This window comes from Tachypleus tridentatus, chromosome 5 (assembly GCF_004210375.1).
Source record: "Tachypleus tridentatus isolate NWPU-2018 chromosome 5, ASM421037v1, whole genome shotgun sequence".
Lineage (NCBI taxonomy): Eukaryota > Metazoa > Arthropoda > Merostomata > Xiphosura > Limulidae > Tachypleus > Tachypleus tridentatus.
Genome location: NC_134829.1, coordinates 14288962 through 14310441, shown reverse-complemented (window position 1 = coordinate 14310441; position 21480 = coordinate 14288962). Strand labels below are relative to the sequence as shown.

General features: G+C 32.6%; 1 protein-coding gene across 6 annotated transcripts in view; it reads left to right on the top strand.

Moving 5' to 3' along the window:
- Positions 1-21480, top strand: part of LOC143250572 (prestin-like) — a 79259-nt gene that overhangs the window by 26283 nt on the left and 31496 nt on the right. For 5 of the 6 annotated variants that reach the window (XM_076501334.1, XM_076501336.1, XM_076501335.1 and 2 more), the window contains 4 exons: positions 75-222; positions 5514-5627; positions 12534-12611; positions 13119-13214. In XM_076501334.1, the coding sequence (XP_076357449.1) occupies positions 75-222; positions 5514-5627; positions 12534-12611; positions 13119-13214 (436 nt within the window). The remainder of the gene's footprint in view (positions 1-74; positions 223-5513; positions 5628-12533; positions 12612-13118; positions 13215-21480) is intronic. The other variant, XM_076501337.1, reaches the window with a different exon arrangement.

Genomic DNA, 21480 nt, shown 5'->3' with positions numbered 1-21480 from the left:
TGTGTCTTTCAGACAGTGCATTAACTTTAAGAGCAGTAAAATTAGTAAAATGTTTCAACTGTTTATTTTTCTAGCATACCTGAACCTGTACCTCCTCGAAGTGACCTTCTAGCTCCTCTGGCTACAGATGCCATTGCCATAGCCATAGTTTCATATGCTGTTGCACTGTCACTTGCCAAAATCTTTGCCAAGAGAAACAAATATACCATTGATCCAAACCAGGTGAAGTTGTTTTAGTGAAAAAACAATAAATACTTTAAATTTAAGAAGTAGAACACACAGACACAGTTATTTGATATACAATTATAGTAAGTATTCTTTCAGCATTGAAATATGTAATCTTTGTTATTGTTCTTTATTCCTTTTTCATCTCCATTAGCATTGCTATAAGAATTTTTTATAATTTATTGATGAAGTTACTTCAACTTTATAAGGATGATGTCTTAGTAATTCATGATGACAAGAAACCCACCTGAAGTAAAAATGTATTCTAAAGATGTTTGGTATGGGTACTAAAACTTTAATAGCATAAAGTACAGAATAACATTTTGACTTTCTTAGGTCATCTTCAGATTAAGAAGGTGGAAACGTTGTACTGTACTGTATTTTTAATTGAAGTTTTAATGCCAATATCAGCTATCCCTAGAATACAATGATGTGTTAGGTCCTATGCTGCCCTTGAAACTACTTTGTCCAAAGTCAGACTGAACACTACTGCCTGACATTGTAATTGATTTTGTAACAAGCTTCAGCAAAGGATGGCAAGGTTAGTCTTTGATCACACATTTTGACAGATTTTACATAGTCTCTCCACTGTATGTGGATGTAAGTTTCCAACATATAATTTAAGCAGACCAAAGACACAAGAGCTCATTGGAGCTGCATCAAGGGTTTTAATAGATATGTGATTAAATAGGATTACAGGGCTTCCAGTTTCTTTGTTTGTCTCTCTTAAAAAGAAAACAGCCATTGACTTCAAAATGTGGCTAGAATGATCAACTTTAAATCCTTGTTTAATATATTTTTATATCATGATATATTGCCATCTCCATCAAAATGTTTTTGTTGAATGTTTCTCTTTTGTAACTATACTATAACCTTTACTTTGTGGATGAAGATGTTATTATGTGCTGTTTGGGAGTATGGTTTAGGGGCCCATTGTTGGCTTAAACTACTGTATGAGTTTTTCATTTCTATAGAGAACACTGAAGGCTCCCTTATTGGTAATGCTTTAGACATTTCTTTATATATCTTCTATAATATTGCTTTTAAACAATTCATTATTATTTCATGTAGTATGTTTTTTCATATTAGTCTGTATTATTGTTGTAAGAAATAGCTCATTGTCTGCAATAGTATTGTTGTAGATATTTCTTACTTGCCCTTTATTTCTTTGTGGGTGTTTCATCATTATGTAGTTATATCTCCATATGTTTCTCTCTTCTTCTTTCCAGTAATTACAATGGTATGTTCCTTTAATTTGGGAGCCAATTGTCTTGAAACTAATATATTGTTTGATACTCCCAGATGTATTTCTAATTTTTTTTTTATTTAGATCCCTGTTCTGTTTTCTGGGGATCAAAGGTTAAACATTACAAAAACATATTTTGGCCTACACACCGTTATACTTCTATAAATGTAGATGAGACATTGTACAAATAATCCCTGTAACAACTTTCACAGACAGATATCAGACTTGTGCCATTTTTGAAATAATGCAGGGGATCAAAGTTCAAAATGTTCACAGTGATATGGTTCCTGGCTTGCCATTCCTTTATATTTCAAATAATCTGAACTTTACTTTGCACAATTATAGCATACAACAGCCCACAGACTAAAGCATACCTATTTGAGATATGTGCCTCTCTCTTGATTTTTAAGGGTCAAAAGTAAAAACAATTTGTAGTGAATGTAATAGGGGGAGCTCTTACCTCAGAAGTATTGGCTGCATGTGTAAATATTTAGGGGTTATTATTAATAATATTTCCATATACACTATGTATGAGATTGAGCATATCATGTTGAAAAAAATGTCTCATTTGCCAAAACATTGTCTAAGTTTCATCAGTATGAATAAATTTATTAATGATGAAACTGATTGTCCTATATATTATGGGATCACAATTTAGTATGCTGTGATATAACTTTCTCACAAAGTAGTCTCAGATATATATATATCATAGTTTATGCCCTATTACCTTCCTTGAGTACAATTTTCTCTTGAAATATATTGTATTCTAATGAATAGTGAAGATGTGATGTTTGCATGCAAATTTTTCCTTTTCTAGTATCATTATTTATTTTTCTTTCAATGTTACGTTAATTACTGTTTCTGCTTCTAACATTGTTAGGAAGTGATAGTATTATTAGTGTTAAATACAGAGCTATACTGTTTTTTAATTTTCAGCAGCATATTACATGCTATATTAAATAATATTTCAAACTGACTAATATTATTGTTATAATTATCAGGGGTATAGGTATTTTGAGTGGTCTTGAGACCACCCTTTGGAATGTTTCAGTATTAATGTTTTATGGGTTTCAAAAATGAGACCAGCCAAATTTAAATTTTTTAACAGTATGAAACCAGTCACCTACTCAGGATTATTAAGCTCTAAGTATTAGTTACATAGGAGTTTATACAAGGCATGGTGTAGCATCAAAGATTTGTTTACTAATAAAACTCTCTTGGTATTACACCTTTGCAATGATATAGTGCCTTCATTATTTTTTTTATGTCACCAACCACCATATTGTCTGTATACCAATTTCCAAATATAACACGCACTGCTCCAAACTAACTGCTACTATAAATTGCATTGCTATAAGTTTTTATGAACTTCATCTGGTAAAATTCAGTGTATCTATTAGATCTGCTGTGTTCCTTTTCGGCTTCAAAGATCGTAAAGAATCGACCGATACCAATACTGGTTTTGTTTTTATTTTGGTTTTTTTATTCATTTATTATCATAATTCTTTCATTATTTGTTTTTCATAGTGGAAGACTCTAAAACAAAGATTGTGGATTAACATGTAAAGATTCATAGTTAAGATGTTAGTAAAGTTTATTTAGTGTATGTGGTTTTTATTTTTCTTGCTTTATTTCTCCTTGTGTAATTTATTACAAGGTTTATGATCTTGACCCCTTAAATCTCAGTCTCAATCTTGAACCCTCAGGTCTTGGTCTGGAACATTAAGGTGTCAACTGCAACACTGATATAAAGTCAGATACAGAGTTATATTTTGTGTTTTTTACTTTCAGCTGAATATTACATATGACATTAACCTAAGGTGCATGGAGTCAGTCCATTGCACAGATTCTGTAATGGAAAAGAAATGTTAACTGTAATTCCAAATTTACCATGTTATCTATATGAAATGTACTAGCATTTTGCTCAAATGTATACAAATTTGTTGTATGTAAAAAAAAAACAAATGTGTTACAAATGTATGTGTACTCAAGATATCTCTATCAATTATTGACAAGCTAGAATGCAAGATAATATTAATGTGAATAATTCAGTTATGTTTGTTTAATGTATAGTTTGCTTATGCATAACTTCTCAAACCTCCAAAGTACATTAGTTTTTTTTCAGCATCCCTATATATTGTGTCTAATATTTACTCTCTTTTACAATGAACTTTCACTAAATAAATTAATGTAGGATAAAATGAATAGTTGATAAATCTGACATTAAGCACATAAAACCAGTTGAATGATATTTGGTAAAAGGTCATGGCATGCATACTTTGACCCCTCAATGGTGCAAGTAAGGCCAAATTCTGTTTTTTCTTCTTCTAACTAATGTCATTATGGTCATAAGGAGTTTATGATACAAGTTGCAACAAATATAGTGTTGTATTTACCAACTTGGAGCTGTTTAACATATTTTACATTGAAATTTATGTCTACTTGTAACTGATATTGTTTTAATTATCAGGAGTCTATAATATTAATTGCAACAAATACAGTGTTATATTGTGGTATTAACTGTTGCTTCTGCTTCTAACTAACATTGATGTTTTTATCTTGGAGGTAATTGATATTGTTGTGGTAAACCTGATTATTTCTGGAACAGTGGGATAGATCATGCAATTGATGCAGTGAAATGAAAGATCGTTATTTGACTGATTTGTGTGTTTACTGATGCACTGGCAATCAGGCAACCTGTGCTAATTGGTCACATGGTTATTTTGTCTGTCATACCTATTTAGTTTGCAGTTAAATGAAATACAACTTTAATAAGCTTAACCAACAGCTTGCCTGTAAAGTAATTTATAATTTGTCATGAGCTGTTACTTCAAGCTCTTTGAATGGTAATTGTCAATTAGTGTGTGAGATATATATAGCTGTTTCAATTTAAGTTTTATTTCAGTGTTAAAATTAGTAATGTTTGGAAGCAATAACCTATTGCAAGTTTGTTTATGGAACTGTGTAAGAACCATATGTTGTGTAATTCAGTTGTTGTAAACTGGCACTTGTTCTATTATTATTGCATTATGTTACTAAAACTTTCTAAATTTTCTTGTTGTTTCAGTTGTTATTGCATCATAATATATCGTAATATTCTAGATTTCAGTGAGGCTATAAATACACATACAGAATGTATTTTGAAGGAGTTATATAGGAAGTAAGGCAAAAATAGACAGTTAGATAGATAGCTAAAGGTAGATTTGGTGTGTATGTGAGTTTATTAATTTTGAGTGGCTAGTGGCAGTTTTTTAAAGTGAAATTACCAAAAATTATATTGTAACAATAGAGTAGAGAAGAATAATTTGTGTTGTCAGTTGTGTTATAAAGTAACTGAACAAACCTGTATGGATTTTGATAAAAAGAGACAATTTTTGAAAGCTCTGGATACAACTGTGGTAACCAATTGTGTAGCATAAATGAAATTATCACTGAGTGTATAATAACAACAGAGCAAGGGAGAATAATTTATCTTGTAATTTGTGTTCCAATGTAACTGAACCAGACTGTGATGACTTGGTTGAAAAGAGATGATTGTTTAAAACTCTGGATACAATGGTAGTGATTAACTGTGTAATGAACTTTTTTATATATATTTGACTCATTGTAACATGTTTTAAAAGAAATGGATTGTGTACTGTTTGTTCATTGTTGAAATTTATTTCCAACAAGTCACAGACACCTACTGTGAAGAATCCTATCCACATATATATAAGAAGCTGACACTGGGATTATTAGACTGAATAATAATTGCTTAGATTACTAATTTCCTAATAATATGCTACACTTGTTTTAAAGATTTTAAAGTTTCACCCTCAAAATTTGATACCTAATAGTATTTTATTCTCAGTTCTGAAATCCTGTCAGGGATTTCTTAATGTTATTTTAATTGTCAGGATCTGGTAGCACTGAGACAGTAAAAACAGTTTATAAATTATTTCTTTTAAAATACAGTGTATCTTTTTTAGATTCAACTGAGTAGATGTTGCATTCAATGCTGTTTCTTCTTGCCTCTAATTAACATTGTTTTAATATTTATCAGGAGCTGATAGCATTAGGGACAGCAAATACAGTATCATCTTGTTTTTCCTGTTTTCCTTGTGCTGCATCTTTATCTCGCAGTCTTGTCCAAGAAAGAACAGGAGGTTGCACACAAGTAGGCTTAAATTTTTTAAGTGACTAACTGTTGCTCAGTTTTTGTTTTAGTAATATGAATTTATATTTTTTTAAATTCATTTTCATATTAATTTAATACTTTATTTTAATCTATTGTAGCTTTAACTCTTTCTGTTACAGAATATGCCCATAATAACCAGTGACATGAAAGCAAGATTTCATACATTGTTATTGGTAATAATACAGTTGCAAGTCAAATTATGTCATACATTAACCTACCTTTTTTGAAATAAATTCTGCATTAATATATATTATATGCTATAATGGTATTAAAGCTAATATGAATAGTATTATTTATCATAATATATTTTATTAATCAAAGTTACCTCTATTTTTTTTAGAAATTATGGAAAGATGTTTTAAAATTAATTTATTTGTAAATGCTGTGCTGAACTCCACTGTAGTTTCAAATTATAGCTTGTATGAAGCTAAAGCAAATGATGTAATTACTCCAATGAAACAAATAAAAAGTTGGGGAATGATAAAATAAATTAGTTAATTACTTGTAATTAATGTAAAAAAATGTCCAAAATCATAATATAGTTAGATTATCTGAAGATGTGATCACAATGACTAGCAAAACTGGTAATTGAAAGATTTGAAATTTACTATCTACATAAGGAAGAAAGAAAGCTTTACAACAACTTGATATATTTAGAATCTGGAGAGTTGTAAAACAAAAAAGAATGTAGTCAGTTGAATTTCATAATTTAAGCTCACCCCAATTTAAACATTCATTTGTTTAAAACTATACAAGCTGAAGATAAAGAACAAACATGTTAACACTCCTACGAAAAGACGTTTCTAGTCCTGATTTCTCCAAGCCTGTTCCCCTGGCTGTGGTTTCGTTAGATAGTAGATAGGGACAGTGGGAATCTCGTTAATCCATTCATTAATGGATTTAAATGGCAATTTCATTTAAATACAAAATTATTAGCCTAATATTAATGACCTTTCAAGTTGCTCTGGGGCCTATTAGGCCCCACTTTTCGTAAGAGTGTTAAAAAGCTATAACATAGGTTTTCATGTGTGTTTAATATTTTGACAAGTTTTATGTAAGAGATCGAAGTTTAAATATTCCTTCTCCCCAAATACATTTTGCAGCTAAAGGACATAAATCAGAATTAGGGTTAACAGTTTTATTCTATTTTTTAATTTATCTAAAATAAAATTTCATAAAATAAACATCAAAACAAAAATCTGAATTTGAGTATTTCAGTTACAGGTTTATTTTGTGTTTGTAGTATGTAATGGACTATAAGAGATGACTTAATACTAGAAATAAGCTACCTTATAACACAAAATTTAGTTTTTACTTAATTAGACACACAACACACAAAATATCAGACTGGAAATGGTTAAAGTGTCAGTAATTTTCTACTTCACTTTTATTTAGTTTGAAAAGTTTTTATTAAACCTAATTACATTGTTTAAGTTATATTTGTTGTAAATCTATATTCTTGTGTTATATGTATAATTTTAAAAGTGACTTGTTGAGGCTATGAAGATTATTTACATTTGTCTTTATAAAGTTATACTTCCTAGTATTATGTTGAGTTTTGCAATTAGTGGAATTTCCTAATTAAGTAATTATCATGCATGTTAATCATTTATATTTAACTAATTGATTACTTTCAAATGAGACCAATTTTCCTATTTTCAGCTTTTCCATTAAATACATTTTAAATTATCCCTTGTTTAATATGATAGTAATCTTCAAGTACAATAATTCAGGATTAATTTACTTTTTTAGTTTTAATCTACTGCACATGAAAATGTATCATATATACAACATAGTACAAAACTTGTAACAATCTGAAAATACAATTAATACCAATTTCTGGGTTTGTTTTTACAAATTTTCACAATGCTATTGTGCTGATAGCATTTAATCTAATTCTTTGATAAAAGTAGTGTTATTAGATTTCATGTGATAAAACTAGTAACGGTTTTTGTCATAGTTTGTGATAGGTAATATACAATTAATTGAAAACAAATTCTGTTTGATCCTAGGAAAATAAAATAATATAACATTTAATATTTTGTCAGAAACCTTGTTATAATGTTAGGTGGCTTCTTTGCAGAGATTAAAAATTTTCATAAGGTAGAAATTTAAGCTTAAAAAATATTAAAATCATAGTAATACCAAAAAAATATCTTTAAATATTCTAATTCTTTCTAATTCAATCAGCAGCTGGAAAACTTTAATAAATAATTAACAAATTTATAAGTATAACACATCATAAGCTTTTAAGTGGGAAGTTGTTATTATATATATAAGTTTAAAAACAGTATATTAAAGTTATTGATGTATTTGTGTTACTAGAAGAAACTAAAAACACATGTGCCTTGAAAAATTGGTAAATCAAACCACTTAAAGCTTATTCTATAATTTTTTCAGTTTCAGTGCTTCCTGTTTTATTTGTTCTTGGTGACTGATTTCTGATGAAGTAAACGAGCAAAACATTGTTTTGAGCTAATAAGGAATAATGACTGTTAACTTATTTCAACTTTTTTCAAAGTAATACTGATTACATTTTAGCTTGTAATAAGCAAGTAATATATTAAGGTAGAGCTACACTATTGTTTAGTTGAAGCAAACACAAACAACAGGAATCACTGGGACTGATTATGTAATCAATAGTCATACCTGCATATTTGTGAGTCATGTACATACTGTTGCGATAATCATGCTCAGTGGAAAGAGTACCAGTTAGTGCATCATGTGTGGGTTCAGCTTTATTTGAACAATTTTGAGTTATAGCAAATCTGCTAAGGCTGTCTGCTGTTGTTCCTAATTTTGTATTGTCAGTCTATGGGTAAAGAACTGGCCAGTAGCACCCACTACCAACTCTTTGGTGTTACAATGTAATGGTCAATCCTCTTTGCTTGTAAAAAGTGGCCAAAGAATTAGTGGTAGGTGCTGCCAGCAAGTTTCATTTGGTTCATATTTTAAAATTAAGGTTGGTAGAAGATAGCATTAGTAGTTTTACCTTAAGTCATGAACAAAAAACAAAGATAACTTTCATTTGGTTGAAATGGTGAGCATGGTTGATGGCAATGGAAATTCAGCTTGTGATGTTCAAATCATGAGTAAACTAAACTAATCACTAGGTTATGTTGGCCCAAAGTTGAAATGATGAGATTTAGTTAAAGACAATAATAATAATGAGAGATTGAAATGGTAATAATTTGATTGCTTGAATAGTTTACAATAATCAAAACCCATAATAATCAGCATCAATAATATTAATTATTTGATTAGTTAGTGGTATTAATTGATTTAATTGTTATTTCAATTGATGCTTTTAATGACACTTAACAATGTAATCAGTGCTAATTGGTGATTGTTTACAGTAAAACCTTGACATTAACAGCACCATTCTGACTGTATGCAAGTACTCTGTATAGCAGGGTGCCCTTAATATAAAAAAAATGAGCCATGCAAAGTTAGATTACATATTGACTGTGCTAAATTTCTGAATTTTAAGACCCTTCTATTTTGTTTGGTGTATGCATTTAAACCAATTTTGGTACATGTTGGTGTCTGTTAAAATTTTCAGTTTTGATAGGATATCCTGAATAAGCCATTTTACAAAGAGGGATTTCACAGTTTTTATGAAACTCTGGTTGAGGGATTATAGGATTGAGGTACAGTTTGGAAAGAACACAATATGGGTTTTCTTGAGTTACATGTTGCCAAGAGAATGTTCCAGTTTTGCAAGTGTGTCTTTTGGTTAAAGGACTTTAGTCATTCTTTGTAAAGACTGCTGGTGTCTTTTCATTCCATCTGTAGGTTATAGGAAGGATGGGTTTCCACACATGAAAGCAAAGGGTGTTTTTGCAATGATGAATAGATTTTCAAACTCTCCCATTGTGTTGGTGCACAGTACAATCATCATGCAGTATTTACTTTTTGTGCCTTTACCTGGTCACCATGTCCAGTAAGTGATCAATCTGACATTGTTGTGATTAGAAAGGCCACATTTTTCAAATTGAAAATGTCTTTTTCCTGTTAACCTTCAACCATAATGGAAGATGTTAGCATCATTCATCAGTGGTGTTCAAATTAATGCTTCATTTCTGTCCTGAAGGAACTGCCTATTTTTAAAGTCAATGAACCAATCATTTAATGTTTTGAATTCAGTGACATCAAAATCTGTTGCAAAAAGTAGGGTGAGTAGTCCTCTAGTGGCACAGGGGTATATTTGCAGACGTATAATGTTAGAAACAGGATTTTGATACCTGTGGTTGGCACAACACAGATAATCCTTTGTGCTTAACTACAAACAAAAAATTTCTGAAGATTTTGAGTACTTACAATGTCATGGGTAATAGTGAAGTTATTTAATAAAATGTTGAGAATAGCTCTCTGAAAGGTCATGACATGCACACTTTAGCATGCCTGCAGTGAAAATGTTAACTACCAGCCTTATTGAGTGTGTGTATAGAGAAAAAAACTAAAGACACTTCACTTAATTCAGAATATTGAGGTAACCATTATTGAAAGATTTATTTTGGTTACAAATAGTAGAAAAAAAGAAAAAAGACTGAAAATGTTTGCCCCTAATGGCAGAGTGCTCATTAATTGAGGTTTTACTGTATATTAATTAATTGCCAAGCTGTAGTATTATTTGGATTTAGTATTCAAGTTTTTATTATTTAATATATATATAAATAAGGCTGACTATTTCTTGAAAGTATTTGTACAAGTTGTCTTTCAAAAACTGTGGTGCACACTGGAGGGATTTGCATATTTTTATTAAAAGGCTAGAGAAAAATTACCTTTAAACTCTAGATAATTAGAAAATAACTTTTTATTTGAACCAACGTTGTGTGCACTAACATTATGTGATGAAATTGCAAAGGTGAAATGTTGGTTGAAATAAAAAGTTATTTTCCAACATCTGGAGTTTAAAGGCTATTTTTCATTTTTCTCTAGCCTTTTAATCGAAACTTGTGAAAGAAAAATTTCAAATCTAGTTATTTTAATTGTATTAGTCAATTTTAATTCTTAATTTTAGTAATTTCTTTCAGGCCTTAAACATTATAATAACAAAATAACTTGGCCAGATATTATGCTTTACATAATTTAATAAATCTTGAATCTAGCTACTTAGTTGCAGTGAAATATGGCTTTTTCAAGCTCAAAGTATAAAATTAGCAGTTCTTGTAAGAGAAATCAGAATGCTGATATAAAAGCTAATAAAGTAATATATATGTATAAAACTTATTGTTAGTTAACAATGAGCAATTGAAGGTAAGATGTATTATTAAGTATGATAGTACTGAATAGTAGGGATTATAATGAATCTAAGTGGTGATCATAAAAATTGCCCATAGAAAACCATCTTTAAAGCATTTAAGTATCGACAATGACTCTTTCACAGTATTAGCTAAGCAAGACTAAAGCTTATTGTACTTGTGAAGCTACCAAAATTGCTATGTATGTGTTTGTGAGATGAATCTTAATTTTATTATTTCAACAAATTTTCACCTAAGTAAGTGACTTTTCTAGACAGGCATATTGAAAAAATAACAAACCTTATTACTCTTAATTCTTTCACAGACATCTTTTATTTGAGGTACCAATAAATCTTTATTTGCACCAAAAAGGATATTATTTTATATATATATATATATATGTAATAGATGATACAGTACCATGAGCATATAATTAGATTTGAGGGTAGGTTGGTAGAGATCATTATGAGTTATAAAATCAAATACAGTGTACACTTTCCCCACGTTTGGTATTGCTGGTACACAAAAATGTAGCTAAAAAAAGGAGACAAACAACTGTAACAAAAATTTAAAATTTTATAAAGACAAGTAGATATCAATATGGCCTGGCATGGCCAGACAGGTTATGGGTTAAGGAGTTCGACTCATAATCTGAGGGTTGCGGGTTCGAATCCCATTCGCAGCAAACATGCTAGCCATTTCAGCCGTGGGAGCATTATAATGTGATGGTCAATCCCACTATTCATGGGTAAAACAGTTGCCCAAGAGTTGGCAGTGGGTGGTGATGACTAGCTGCCTTCCCTCTGGTATTACACTGCTAAATTAGGGATGGCTAGAGCAGATAGCCCTCAAGTAGCTTTGTGCGAAATTCAAAAAATAAAAACAAAACAAGGTATCAATATATTGCGTAATGTAGCCACCTATAGTAATATAGAAAGGTTTAATGCTGCAGAAAGTATTTAAACAAGAAATGGAGTTACTTAAAAATCTAAACAAAAATATCCTAACTTTGGCACACACTAATATAATCTCAGTGACGTGCTAAAGCAGAGATAAAATTCTTTTTCAATTCGAAGTAACTCGGTTTTGTATTTTTGACTTCATTGTTTCAGTATTTTTGTAGCATTAAAGCTTTCTATATTACTATAGATCAATCCCTACTTCTTTTTATAAATTTAAATTATTTATTATTATACTTGTATTTAAGAACAATACCTTGTTGTAGAGTATTATTAGTTAGAAAATAGCAAGTGAAGGTAAACATATATATACCATTTGTTTACAAATATATATATTTTATTTCAATTCAGTTTTGGTGCAAAAAAGAGCAAGTAAAGTAATCATGCATATTATTAGTTAACAAAGAATATTTATTGCAGTCTAGAGTTGGTTAGAAAACAATAAGTGAAGATAACAATGCATAATGTTGGTTTTTAAAAATTTTTTACAGTCTAGTGTTGGTTAAGAAACAGTAAGTGAAGATAACAATGCATAATGTTGGTTTTTAAAATTTTATTACAGTCTAGTGTTGGTTAAGAAACAGTAAGTGAAGATAACAATGCATAATGTTGGTTTTTAAAACTTTATTACAGTCTAGGGTTGGTTAGGAAACAGTAAGTGAAGGTAACATGTTTATTTACAGGTTGCAGGGCTCGTATCATCTGTTCTTATGCTGGTGGTATTGTTAGTATTAGCACCTATGTTTTATAGTTTACCAAAAGTAAGTAGCTTAATTAACTTTTTAAAAGTTTTACTTGTAATGAATATAAATATACTCAGAATAGTCTTACTAAAGTATAAGAGTGATAAATTCCTGGTAATAAAAAAGCATCACACACTCCTTAAAATCATTGCATTCAAAATCCATGAATTAGTGAGTAGATTACTTCTTTCAAACAATAAAAATAAATAATGTGTTTCAGTAATTGTATTTTTTCTCTGTATTAAATTTACCTAACATGACTGTTAGTTTTATTTTCACTGTGTTAAAGAAATTTTCTTTGTAAATCCATCGACTGTAAAATTCACTTATTAGTTATGTTCTTATAAAATTAATACAGAATATTCATGGTAATGCTGAAAAATAAAACTACATTTTTTTTAGTATGTTTGTGTTTTATGTCTGAATGACTTGTTTGGTAATTTTATGTTTTATCGTTTTTAATTATGATTGTTTATATGAAGAATACATTTTTATTTATTAAGTATATTTACCTTCTGCTTTTAGTGTATTCTGTCCTGTGTAATTCTGGTAGCACTGAAAGGAATGTTTATGCAGTTTTTAGACGTGAAGACAATTTGGAGTGTGTCTCGAGTTGATGCTGTAAGTGTTCATATACCATAAGTCCCACATATAGTATGGCCATGCATACAGTACACAGTATAATTTTTGGACTTGCATATTAGTAAAAATTAGTATGTCTTTGAATAGTGTACAAAGCAATTATATCAGCTAATCAGACTTTGTATAGAGAGTTGTGTATTGTTGTGTTAGTTAGTAATTGTTCATGCACATATGAGTGAATGCCATTGCCAACTAAGTTGTCTCAAAACAAATAAATATGAATGATCGACACTTGTGTATTGTCTAAAATCTAATAAATAATTAAAATCAATATTTCATATTTACACAATTTGAGAGCTTAATTGAAACTGTTAATTGTTACTAGTTTAGAAATGTATGTTTTGATGTCCTTTATGTCATTACAGAAGTTATCTACAAGACATAGTAATTAATTTTGTTCCCTGCTACACGATATTAAACTGCTTTTTGTATTTATATAATATTCTTTAGTTGACTTTTATATTACATCACACCAAATATCAATGCTTTGATTTGATGTCCTTTCATCACTGTTTAATACTTTTTGTTTTCTTAAATACAAAAAGCAATAAAATATTATGTGGCATGTTTTGCAGATAACTTTTAAAATGACATAAAGGACATCGAAACATACATTTCTGAAGTAGTAACCATTAACAGATTCAATTAAGCTCTTAAAATTGTGTAAATATGAAATATTGATTTTAATCATTTATCAAGTTCTATTTCTCATTATACAATGAACAAATGAAGGCTGAAATTATATTCCAGTATGATTCTTACCTTCTCTCACTTAATAACTTTTCATGTTTGGCTCTGCCTTCTATATGCACCAATTTTTGACTTGCCATTACCATTAATACTCTGATCTATTACATGTTTAACATGGTAGAGTTGCACTGTAGCATGCAAACAAAACATGTGACAACTCTCCACCAGTAGTGTTTGATTTAGTTGTTTACTTTTTAAATGTCTTCAACAATCTAATTGTTTTTTATTTTGTTTCTTCTACAGTTTAACTTGAGTTACCATAGGTCATTACTTTTGTTTCTACTCAGAGTTGACTTATGAATTTGAATTTAAAATCACTACTACTACTGCGCTTCAACCTGTAATTTCTCGAACTTCAGGCTCCACACTTTTGGCTTTGGAGGTCATGGTTTCAACATTTCAGGAAATGGAGTCCATTATGCAGCATGAGATCTTAGACAAATATTTATTTTCCTGATGAACCAGGAAAAAAAGATGACAATTTGAATAGCATCTTTCCACCTTCTTCCTTTGCATTACAACCCCATCTTTCACTGAGAATGCCCCAGACAATCTTCAAACTTTCTGGGTATGGGGACACTGATATGTTACCTTTTGTCTGTTTTTCCTGTGTCTCATGACTCCTCTCCTTCCTCCTATTACCTGGTTTTCCCTCCTTTTCATACAGTGGGGCATATGCTGGCCAGTTTGTAGCATAGTTGCATTCTGGGGTCAACATGATTTGTCCCCTTCATATCCCGGATAATTACACTTTGGCATACTATCGTTTGGTTTTTCCACTTCTTGACAATGATCCTGGTGTAGATATTTGACCTTGATACCTCTATGAGATTTATCCAAGATAAATTTTTCCAATGTTGTTTGTTCCTTTTCACCTTCCCAAGATATCCAATTCTCCCCTATGGGAGTGTTTGGATGATACCCTTTCCCTTATGTATTCCTCTTTTGCCTGTTTATGTTTATTAGCTCTCTTCCCTTCAAATATGTTTTTTTTGTTTTTGAAATCTTCTGGCTAGGGATATGTTGTTCACTAATATTTACCTATCCACATCTTATATATGAGACCTTCATATGGCTCCATTTTTACATAGAACAGTCTTAGGAGATCTTCCTGACTCTCTAGAATCTGGAATGAAGGTTGCTTTAAGGCATTCCTCCCTTTTGTTTTTGGTCTTTCATTTATTGTAGTTTATCTTTGTTCATGGTGGAATCCTGCCTGCCACATGACACAGAAGGCTCAAAAATGGGCCTGGGATGCTTATCGTGGGTATCCCACACTCTCGCATCTCATCGCTTTCCAGCAGGCCTGTGCATGTGCTCGGTGGGTAAGATGTCAAAGCCAGAAGGACTCTTGGATTAAGTTCACAGTCAGCATATCTTCTACCACCAGTTCCAAAGCCATATGGGACACGATACGAAAGGTCAGTGGGCAATATAATTCTGTCCCCCTCTAGATCTTGCTCTCTGATGGCCTGGAAGTAGTTGATACCCGTAGCATCACCGATACTCTAGGTGGAAGCATTTGCTGGGCATCTATCACTTCTGCTTCTTCCTCCACCTTCTTAGCCATCAAGACTGTGGCAGAGTGAGCACCTCTTTCCTTTGCAGCTAATTGTCTCTATGACTATAATCTTCCCTTTACACTGATGGAACTCAAACTGGCCTTTCATCAGTCTGGCAGTACATCGGTTGGATCTGATGATGTACGCTATGAAATGTTGCGCCATCTATCTCCTGCTTCTCTTGCTATTCTTCTGATTGATTTTAACTAGATTTGGCAGAAAAATGTTTTTCCTGGTGCCTGGCACCAGGCTATTGTTCTTCCTTTCTCTAAGCCTGGAAAGGATCCCAAGATTCCTTCTAACTACCATCCAATTGCTTTGACGAGCTGTCTCTGTAAGACTTTATAGAGGATGGTTAATGCTCATCTTGTTTGGTTCTTCAAATCAAACAACCTCCTCTCGACCACCCAGTGTGGGTTCCTACAACAGCGCTCCACCATGGACCACCTGATTTGACTTGAAATGCCAATCAGAGAACCCTTTCTCAAATGATAACATTTTGTATCAATATTCTTTGACATTAAGAAGGCTTATGATACAACATGGAGGTATGGCATTTTACGAGACCTTCACATATATGGGTTACATAGCCATTTGCCCATTTTTATTAAAAAAATTTTAATGGACAGGAGATTCCAAGTTTGTGTGGGTTCAACACTTTCCTGTTCTTTTCTACAGGAACTTGGAGTCCCTCAGGACTGTGTTTTGAGTATCACACTTTTCAGTATAAAGAGTAATGCCATCACTAAACAACTCCTTCTTATTGTTGCAAACAGACTCTATGGTGACGACTTTCACATCTCATGTTAGTCGTCGAACATGAGGTATATTGAGCAGCAGCTACGGACTGCTCTCAATCATTTACTGAAGTTGACCACAGCAAATGGCCTTAACATCTCTCTCTCTGCCTATGGGGTATTTACTCTGATCCTGAAATCTGAATCAGTGAAGTTGTGCTGCCTGTGGTCCCTGAGACAAAGTTCTTGGGGTTTATCTTTGACCGTAAGCTGACCTTTGTACCACACATCAAGCAGCTACAGGTCAAATGTACAAAAGCACTGAACATACTCTGTGTCCTCTCTTTCACCACTTGGGGAGAGGATTGATGTTCTGTGCTAGAGATATATCATGCTCTTATTTGATTGAAACTCGACTGTGGGTCACTGGTCTATGGGTCTGCCAGGACCTCGGCCTTAAAGATGCTGGACTCCATTCATCATCAAGGACTTTGGCTCTGCACTGGATCTTTCCACACCTCCCCACTTCAAAGCTTATACATAGAGTCTTGTGAACATTTTTTGCACCTCTGCCATTTGCAACTGTCTTTTCACTATATGCTTCAAAACTTAGTTCCTTATCAGAGCATTCCACCTGGGGTTGTGTTTTCCTTCCTCGGTGAGCCATACTTTTTCACAACAGACGATCTGCCATTGCTTTTTTTGGCCTTTGAATCCAGGTGCAGTTGGATGAATTGGGTCTATCCTTGGATAACATTGCTGTATCTTTTTATGGGTACTCTGAATTTTGTTGCAGATTAATTGTATCTTTCTTACAAGATTATACCCCCTACCCTTCTTGATCTCCAGTACACACTGGGGTACTCTTTTTCTGCATACGTTTACCACCAATCTCAATTCCAAGTTATCCTTGTTGTGGTCCTCAATTCCACATCCATTGGCTTTGATGATGGACACCTTCAGTCGTGATTGATCTGTCCCACCTCTACCATTACGTCTATCCACCTCTCCTTTTCCATCCCTGAGTTTTATAAATTATACAATCCACTCTGTGTCACATCATTCTCAATTCATCTTCTTGGCCTACTCAGCTATGGTTTCCAGTCCTTACTTGCTTTCAGTCAGCAACTTTGGTACCATTTCCACTATCCTCCTCCTTACTTTGACAACCTCAGTCACCTGTGTATCACCACACTTTGGCTAGCCATATGGAGAGTTCAGACCAGACAAATGCCACAACAGTGCCTCAGAGGAAATGGTGGTTTCTGCATCATGGCTACCTCATTTTCCAACCTATTTCTCATACCACTGAATTTTTCCCTGACTGTTTGACATTTGTTTTTCCAGGTCTACCATTACTGATTATAGAACACCCTTGTCTAATACCTTCTGTTTTTCCTGTTCTCTTAGACTGTTTTCCTCTCTCTGGTCCTCTCCATTTTATTTCAATCTTTTCATCCTCCTTGTCCCATGCTCTTTCCAGATTGGAACCTCAATGTTGTTCTCCATGTCCCTACCCAACCTCCTTTCAAACATTTGGCTACCTGTTCATTGTGCCATTTGCTCCTCAAAGCCTATTTTTTGATCCATTTTGCCTGTAACCATTGGTAGTCAGATGTTTTTGCCTTGATGTGTCAAGTGTACTGTATCACCAAACACATGTTTACTTGTATCTGGATCACAGTTTTTCCTCATGACATAGGCAGCTTGTGAAGGTGACATTACATGCACATGTTTTTCATTCTTTCATTTCCCATTTTTATTCCTACTCCAATCTGGATAATCTTTTTGGTCATGTTTATGCACTTCAGTACTACAGTGCTTTTACATCCTCTTTCCATGTTTTCCACTTCTTTATTCATTGTAATTTTTCTTCTCACAGAAAAAATTTCTCCTACCACCCTCATGTGATAGATTCACCAGCGTATTAAATTGGTTTATTCTTCCTTATTTTTTAAATTTCCATCGTCTTTTTCTTGTGTCCTCTCATCAGATATGATACTTTTTCTTTTCCCTGGCTATTCAATTCTGTTGTCCATTCGAGAAAATAATTTGGGCTGACATTTGGATCACACCACACACCTATGTCCTCCTCTTCTGGATATTGATGAATACTGCCTGTTGCCATTCTTTACATCTTGGTTTAACTGTGAATGGGTAAGTTTGTATTGCTTATTTCTCTTTCAGTATCTTTATTTTACATGCTCAATGCAGTTATGAGACAAGTGGTGTCTGTTCAGATATATTAAACCATAAATTTGCACTGTACAGTTTTTAAGGTCAGTAATTCCCAGTGTTGAGATGGGATGTTCCACAAGACCACTAGTAGGTTCATCCTTGTCATGTCTGATGTCATAACTGTGTCTGTCTGACCATACGAACTCATCATCTGTCGTGAGTAAAACAGTGTTAAGATAGCTGTCCAACCCACTGATCCTGTTTTAGTAAGTCAGGGCTGGCTTGCTTTTAAAAACTGGGTTTCAGGGTCAGCCTTTACTCTTTCTCCAGTGCTGCATTTCTTAAGACTCACCAACACACTTCCCACCCCTCTTTTTCAAATGAAGTAAAGGAACCCTTAGCCACTGGAGTGGTGGACCATGGAGGCATCCTTTTGAGTGTGCTTACTACCATTCAGTTGAGCATAGAGCAGAGGTGTTATGAGTGTAGGTGGTATGAATTCTCCTCTTGCCATATACTATAAGAAAATTACCCAACACCATCTGTTATGGACTGGTGATAATCCACCAATATATAGTTTACCCTTCTGGCTGGTTTCTGTGTTGTCTGGTGTTGGATTAAAGCTAGACTAGCCAACATAAGTTCTCGCATATGTAGCTTGTAGGGAACTCTCATCCTGCTATGAACTGGATGATTCATTCCAAAGGCTGTCTGGTTGTGGAATTGAATGAACCACAATGTTGCATTCTGCCATCCTACCATCAGTAATATGTCAGTTTCCCCACTGGCTTGGATTTGGTTGTGTAGTGGGTCTGTACAAATGTGCCCTGAGTAGGATACAGGATGGGATCAATATTTCCTTTATTTTGCTTGTGTTGTGGTGAAAATGGTAGGGAAACTCCTTCTACCATGGACCAGATAATATTAGGTTGAGGAATAATTCGTGAGTGTTTTTAAATAATTTCATTCAAGCATTACATGCAAGACTATACAATACTTCAATGCATGAACACATTACACCCAAAACATTTATTATGATACTTTATTTCATGTAATACCTAGGTATATAGTATGCATTGTTTTAAACGAAATTGCAAGAAATTAAATGCGAAAAGCAGATGGTGTCAAAAATGCTCGATTTTGTCCACTTGACATTCCATTTAATGAGCTGAAAATGAAAGCAAAAATTAAAGACATATGAAAATCAAACACACCATCTATTAGAGCAAAAAATTATCTACCAAATGACATGAAATATTTTGCGAAAGCGTTTCATTTATGAATATATTTTGTTAACTTGAAAAAACGCTCACGAATTATTCTTCAACCCAATAAATAACCAATGCTGCCTATTTTTGGACTGGAGTTGACCTGTTTACTACAGTCTGATATGGCCTAGCTATTCTGCACCATTTGGCACATCCAGTCTGGTATTGGGTATAATTTCTTTCTGTCTGAAGTAGTGACAAGTATTTTAACAATAGGTATAGAGTATATCTGGTTCAGATGTAGTGTGGTCTCCTGTGAGTTTGTTCCTTTACCGTGAAATGTCACATTCCACGAGTTCTCTTTGGAGGCTTTCTGGAGCATACTCATGTAGGTAAATTTTGTACTGGTCCTTCCACCTGTTCAATGTGAAATTCTAGCTATTAAGTGAAATGAAATAAGGTATCGTATTGGAAATTATAATTTTTCTAAACTGAAATATTTCCGATAGGTACTTACAACTCTCACACTTCTCAACCTTTTTCCCCATTTCTTGTGCTTGTTTTTTTTCTCTAATCTTGAAGTGAAGATTGGGGTCTACAGTTGGGAAGGAGCCAACTGTACCAGGAGGGTGTGTCATACTCCTGTTGATAGAGAATTGTCATATGCTTATTTGGTAGGTAGGAGTATCAAGGCTAATGGTAAACAAAAAATGTGTACATATAGAGGGCGGCAGTGAATAAAAAAACATTATGTGAAAGGAAATAAGCATCTGTTGGAAATACATTTTAAGTTAAGAAAAATTATAATATCACCTGTAATTTGTTTATGTGTTTTTAAACTATGCCCTATACATAAAGCCAAGGGTAGTAAAATCATCTTACAACCTACTGAAAACGTTTTGTCCAATTATATTTTGGCTAATTATTATTAGCAAATGCCAGCATATACACCATGCAGTTCTTATGGTTGAAAAAATGAACTTCTTGTATATGTATGACTTGAAGTCTAAAAGATAAGTGTCAAGAATTCAGATTCTTGTTTATTCCTCTTCATTGTGGTTCTGACAATAACTAATGAGGATTTTGTTAACACATAAGATGTGTTGAGACAATGTTTAGACTAAAAATTTTTCCTGAAAAATATTGGAAGAATACCATTCTCCCACATAGTGCATACTTCATACTTGAACCAAAAATGTTTGGAAAACATGCACACTACACACAGGTGTTTAGAGTTGTTTTTTTTTTTATGTTACAACAAGAGCTTCATCATTAGACTCATTAAGTACAAGAATATATTTTTGATGTGAATAAAAAATTCATCCCCAAAAATTTTAGATCTCAATTTATTGGTTAATTTATTTCTTTTTAATTATTTGAGTTCTCACAAGTGCTCAACATTAACACTCTTGACTTCACATTTACTACAACCTACACCATTTTTATAAACACTGTTCTTATCATATCCATCACTAACACAGTGACTGTTTCAAATATACCCAAGTTATTATGTATGTGTAAAATAGTCAAAAAGGACCATATCCATCACCAATACAATGACTGTTTTAAATATACTCAAGTTAGTATGTATGTGTAAAATATTCAAAAAGGACCATATCCATCACCAATACAATGACTGTTTTAAATATACCCAAGTCATTATGTATGTGTAAAATATTCAAAAAGGACCATATCCGTCACCAATACAATGACTGTTTTAAATATACTCAAGTTATTATGTATGTGTAAAATATTCAAAAAGGACCATATCTGTCACCAATACAATGACTGTTTTAAATATACCCAAGTC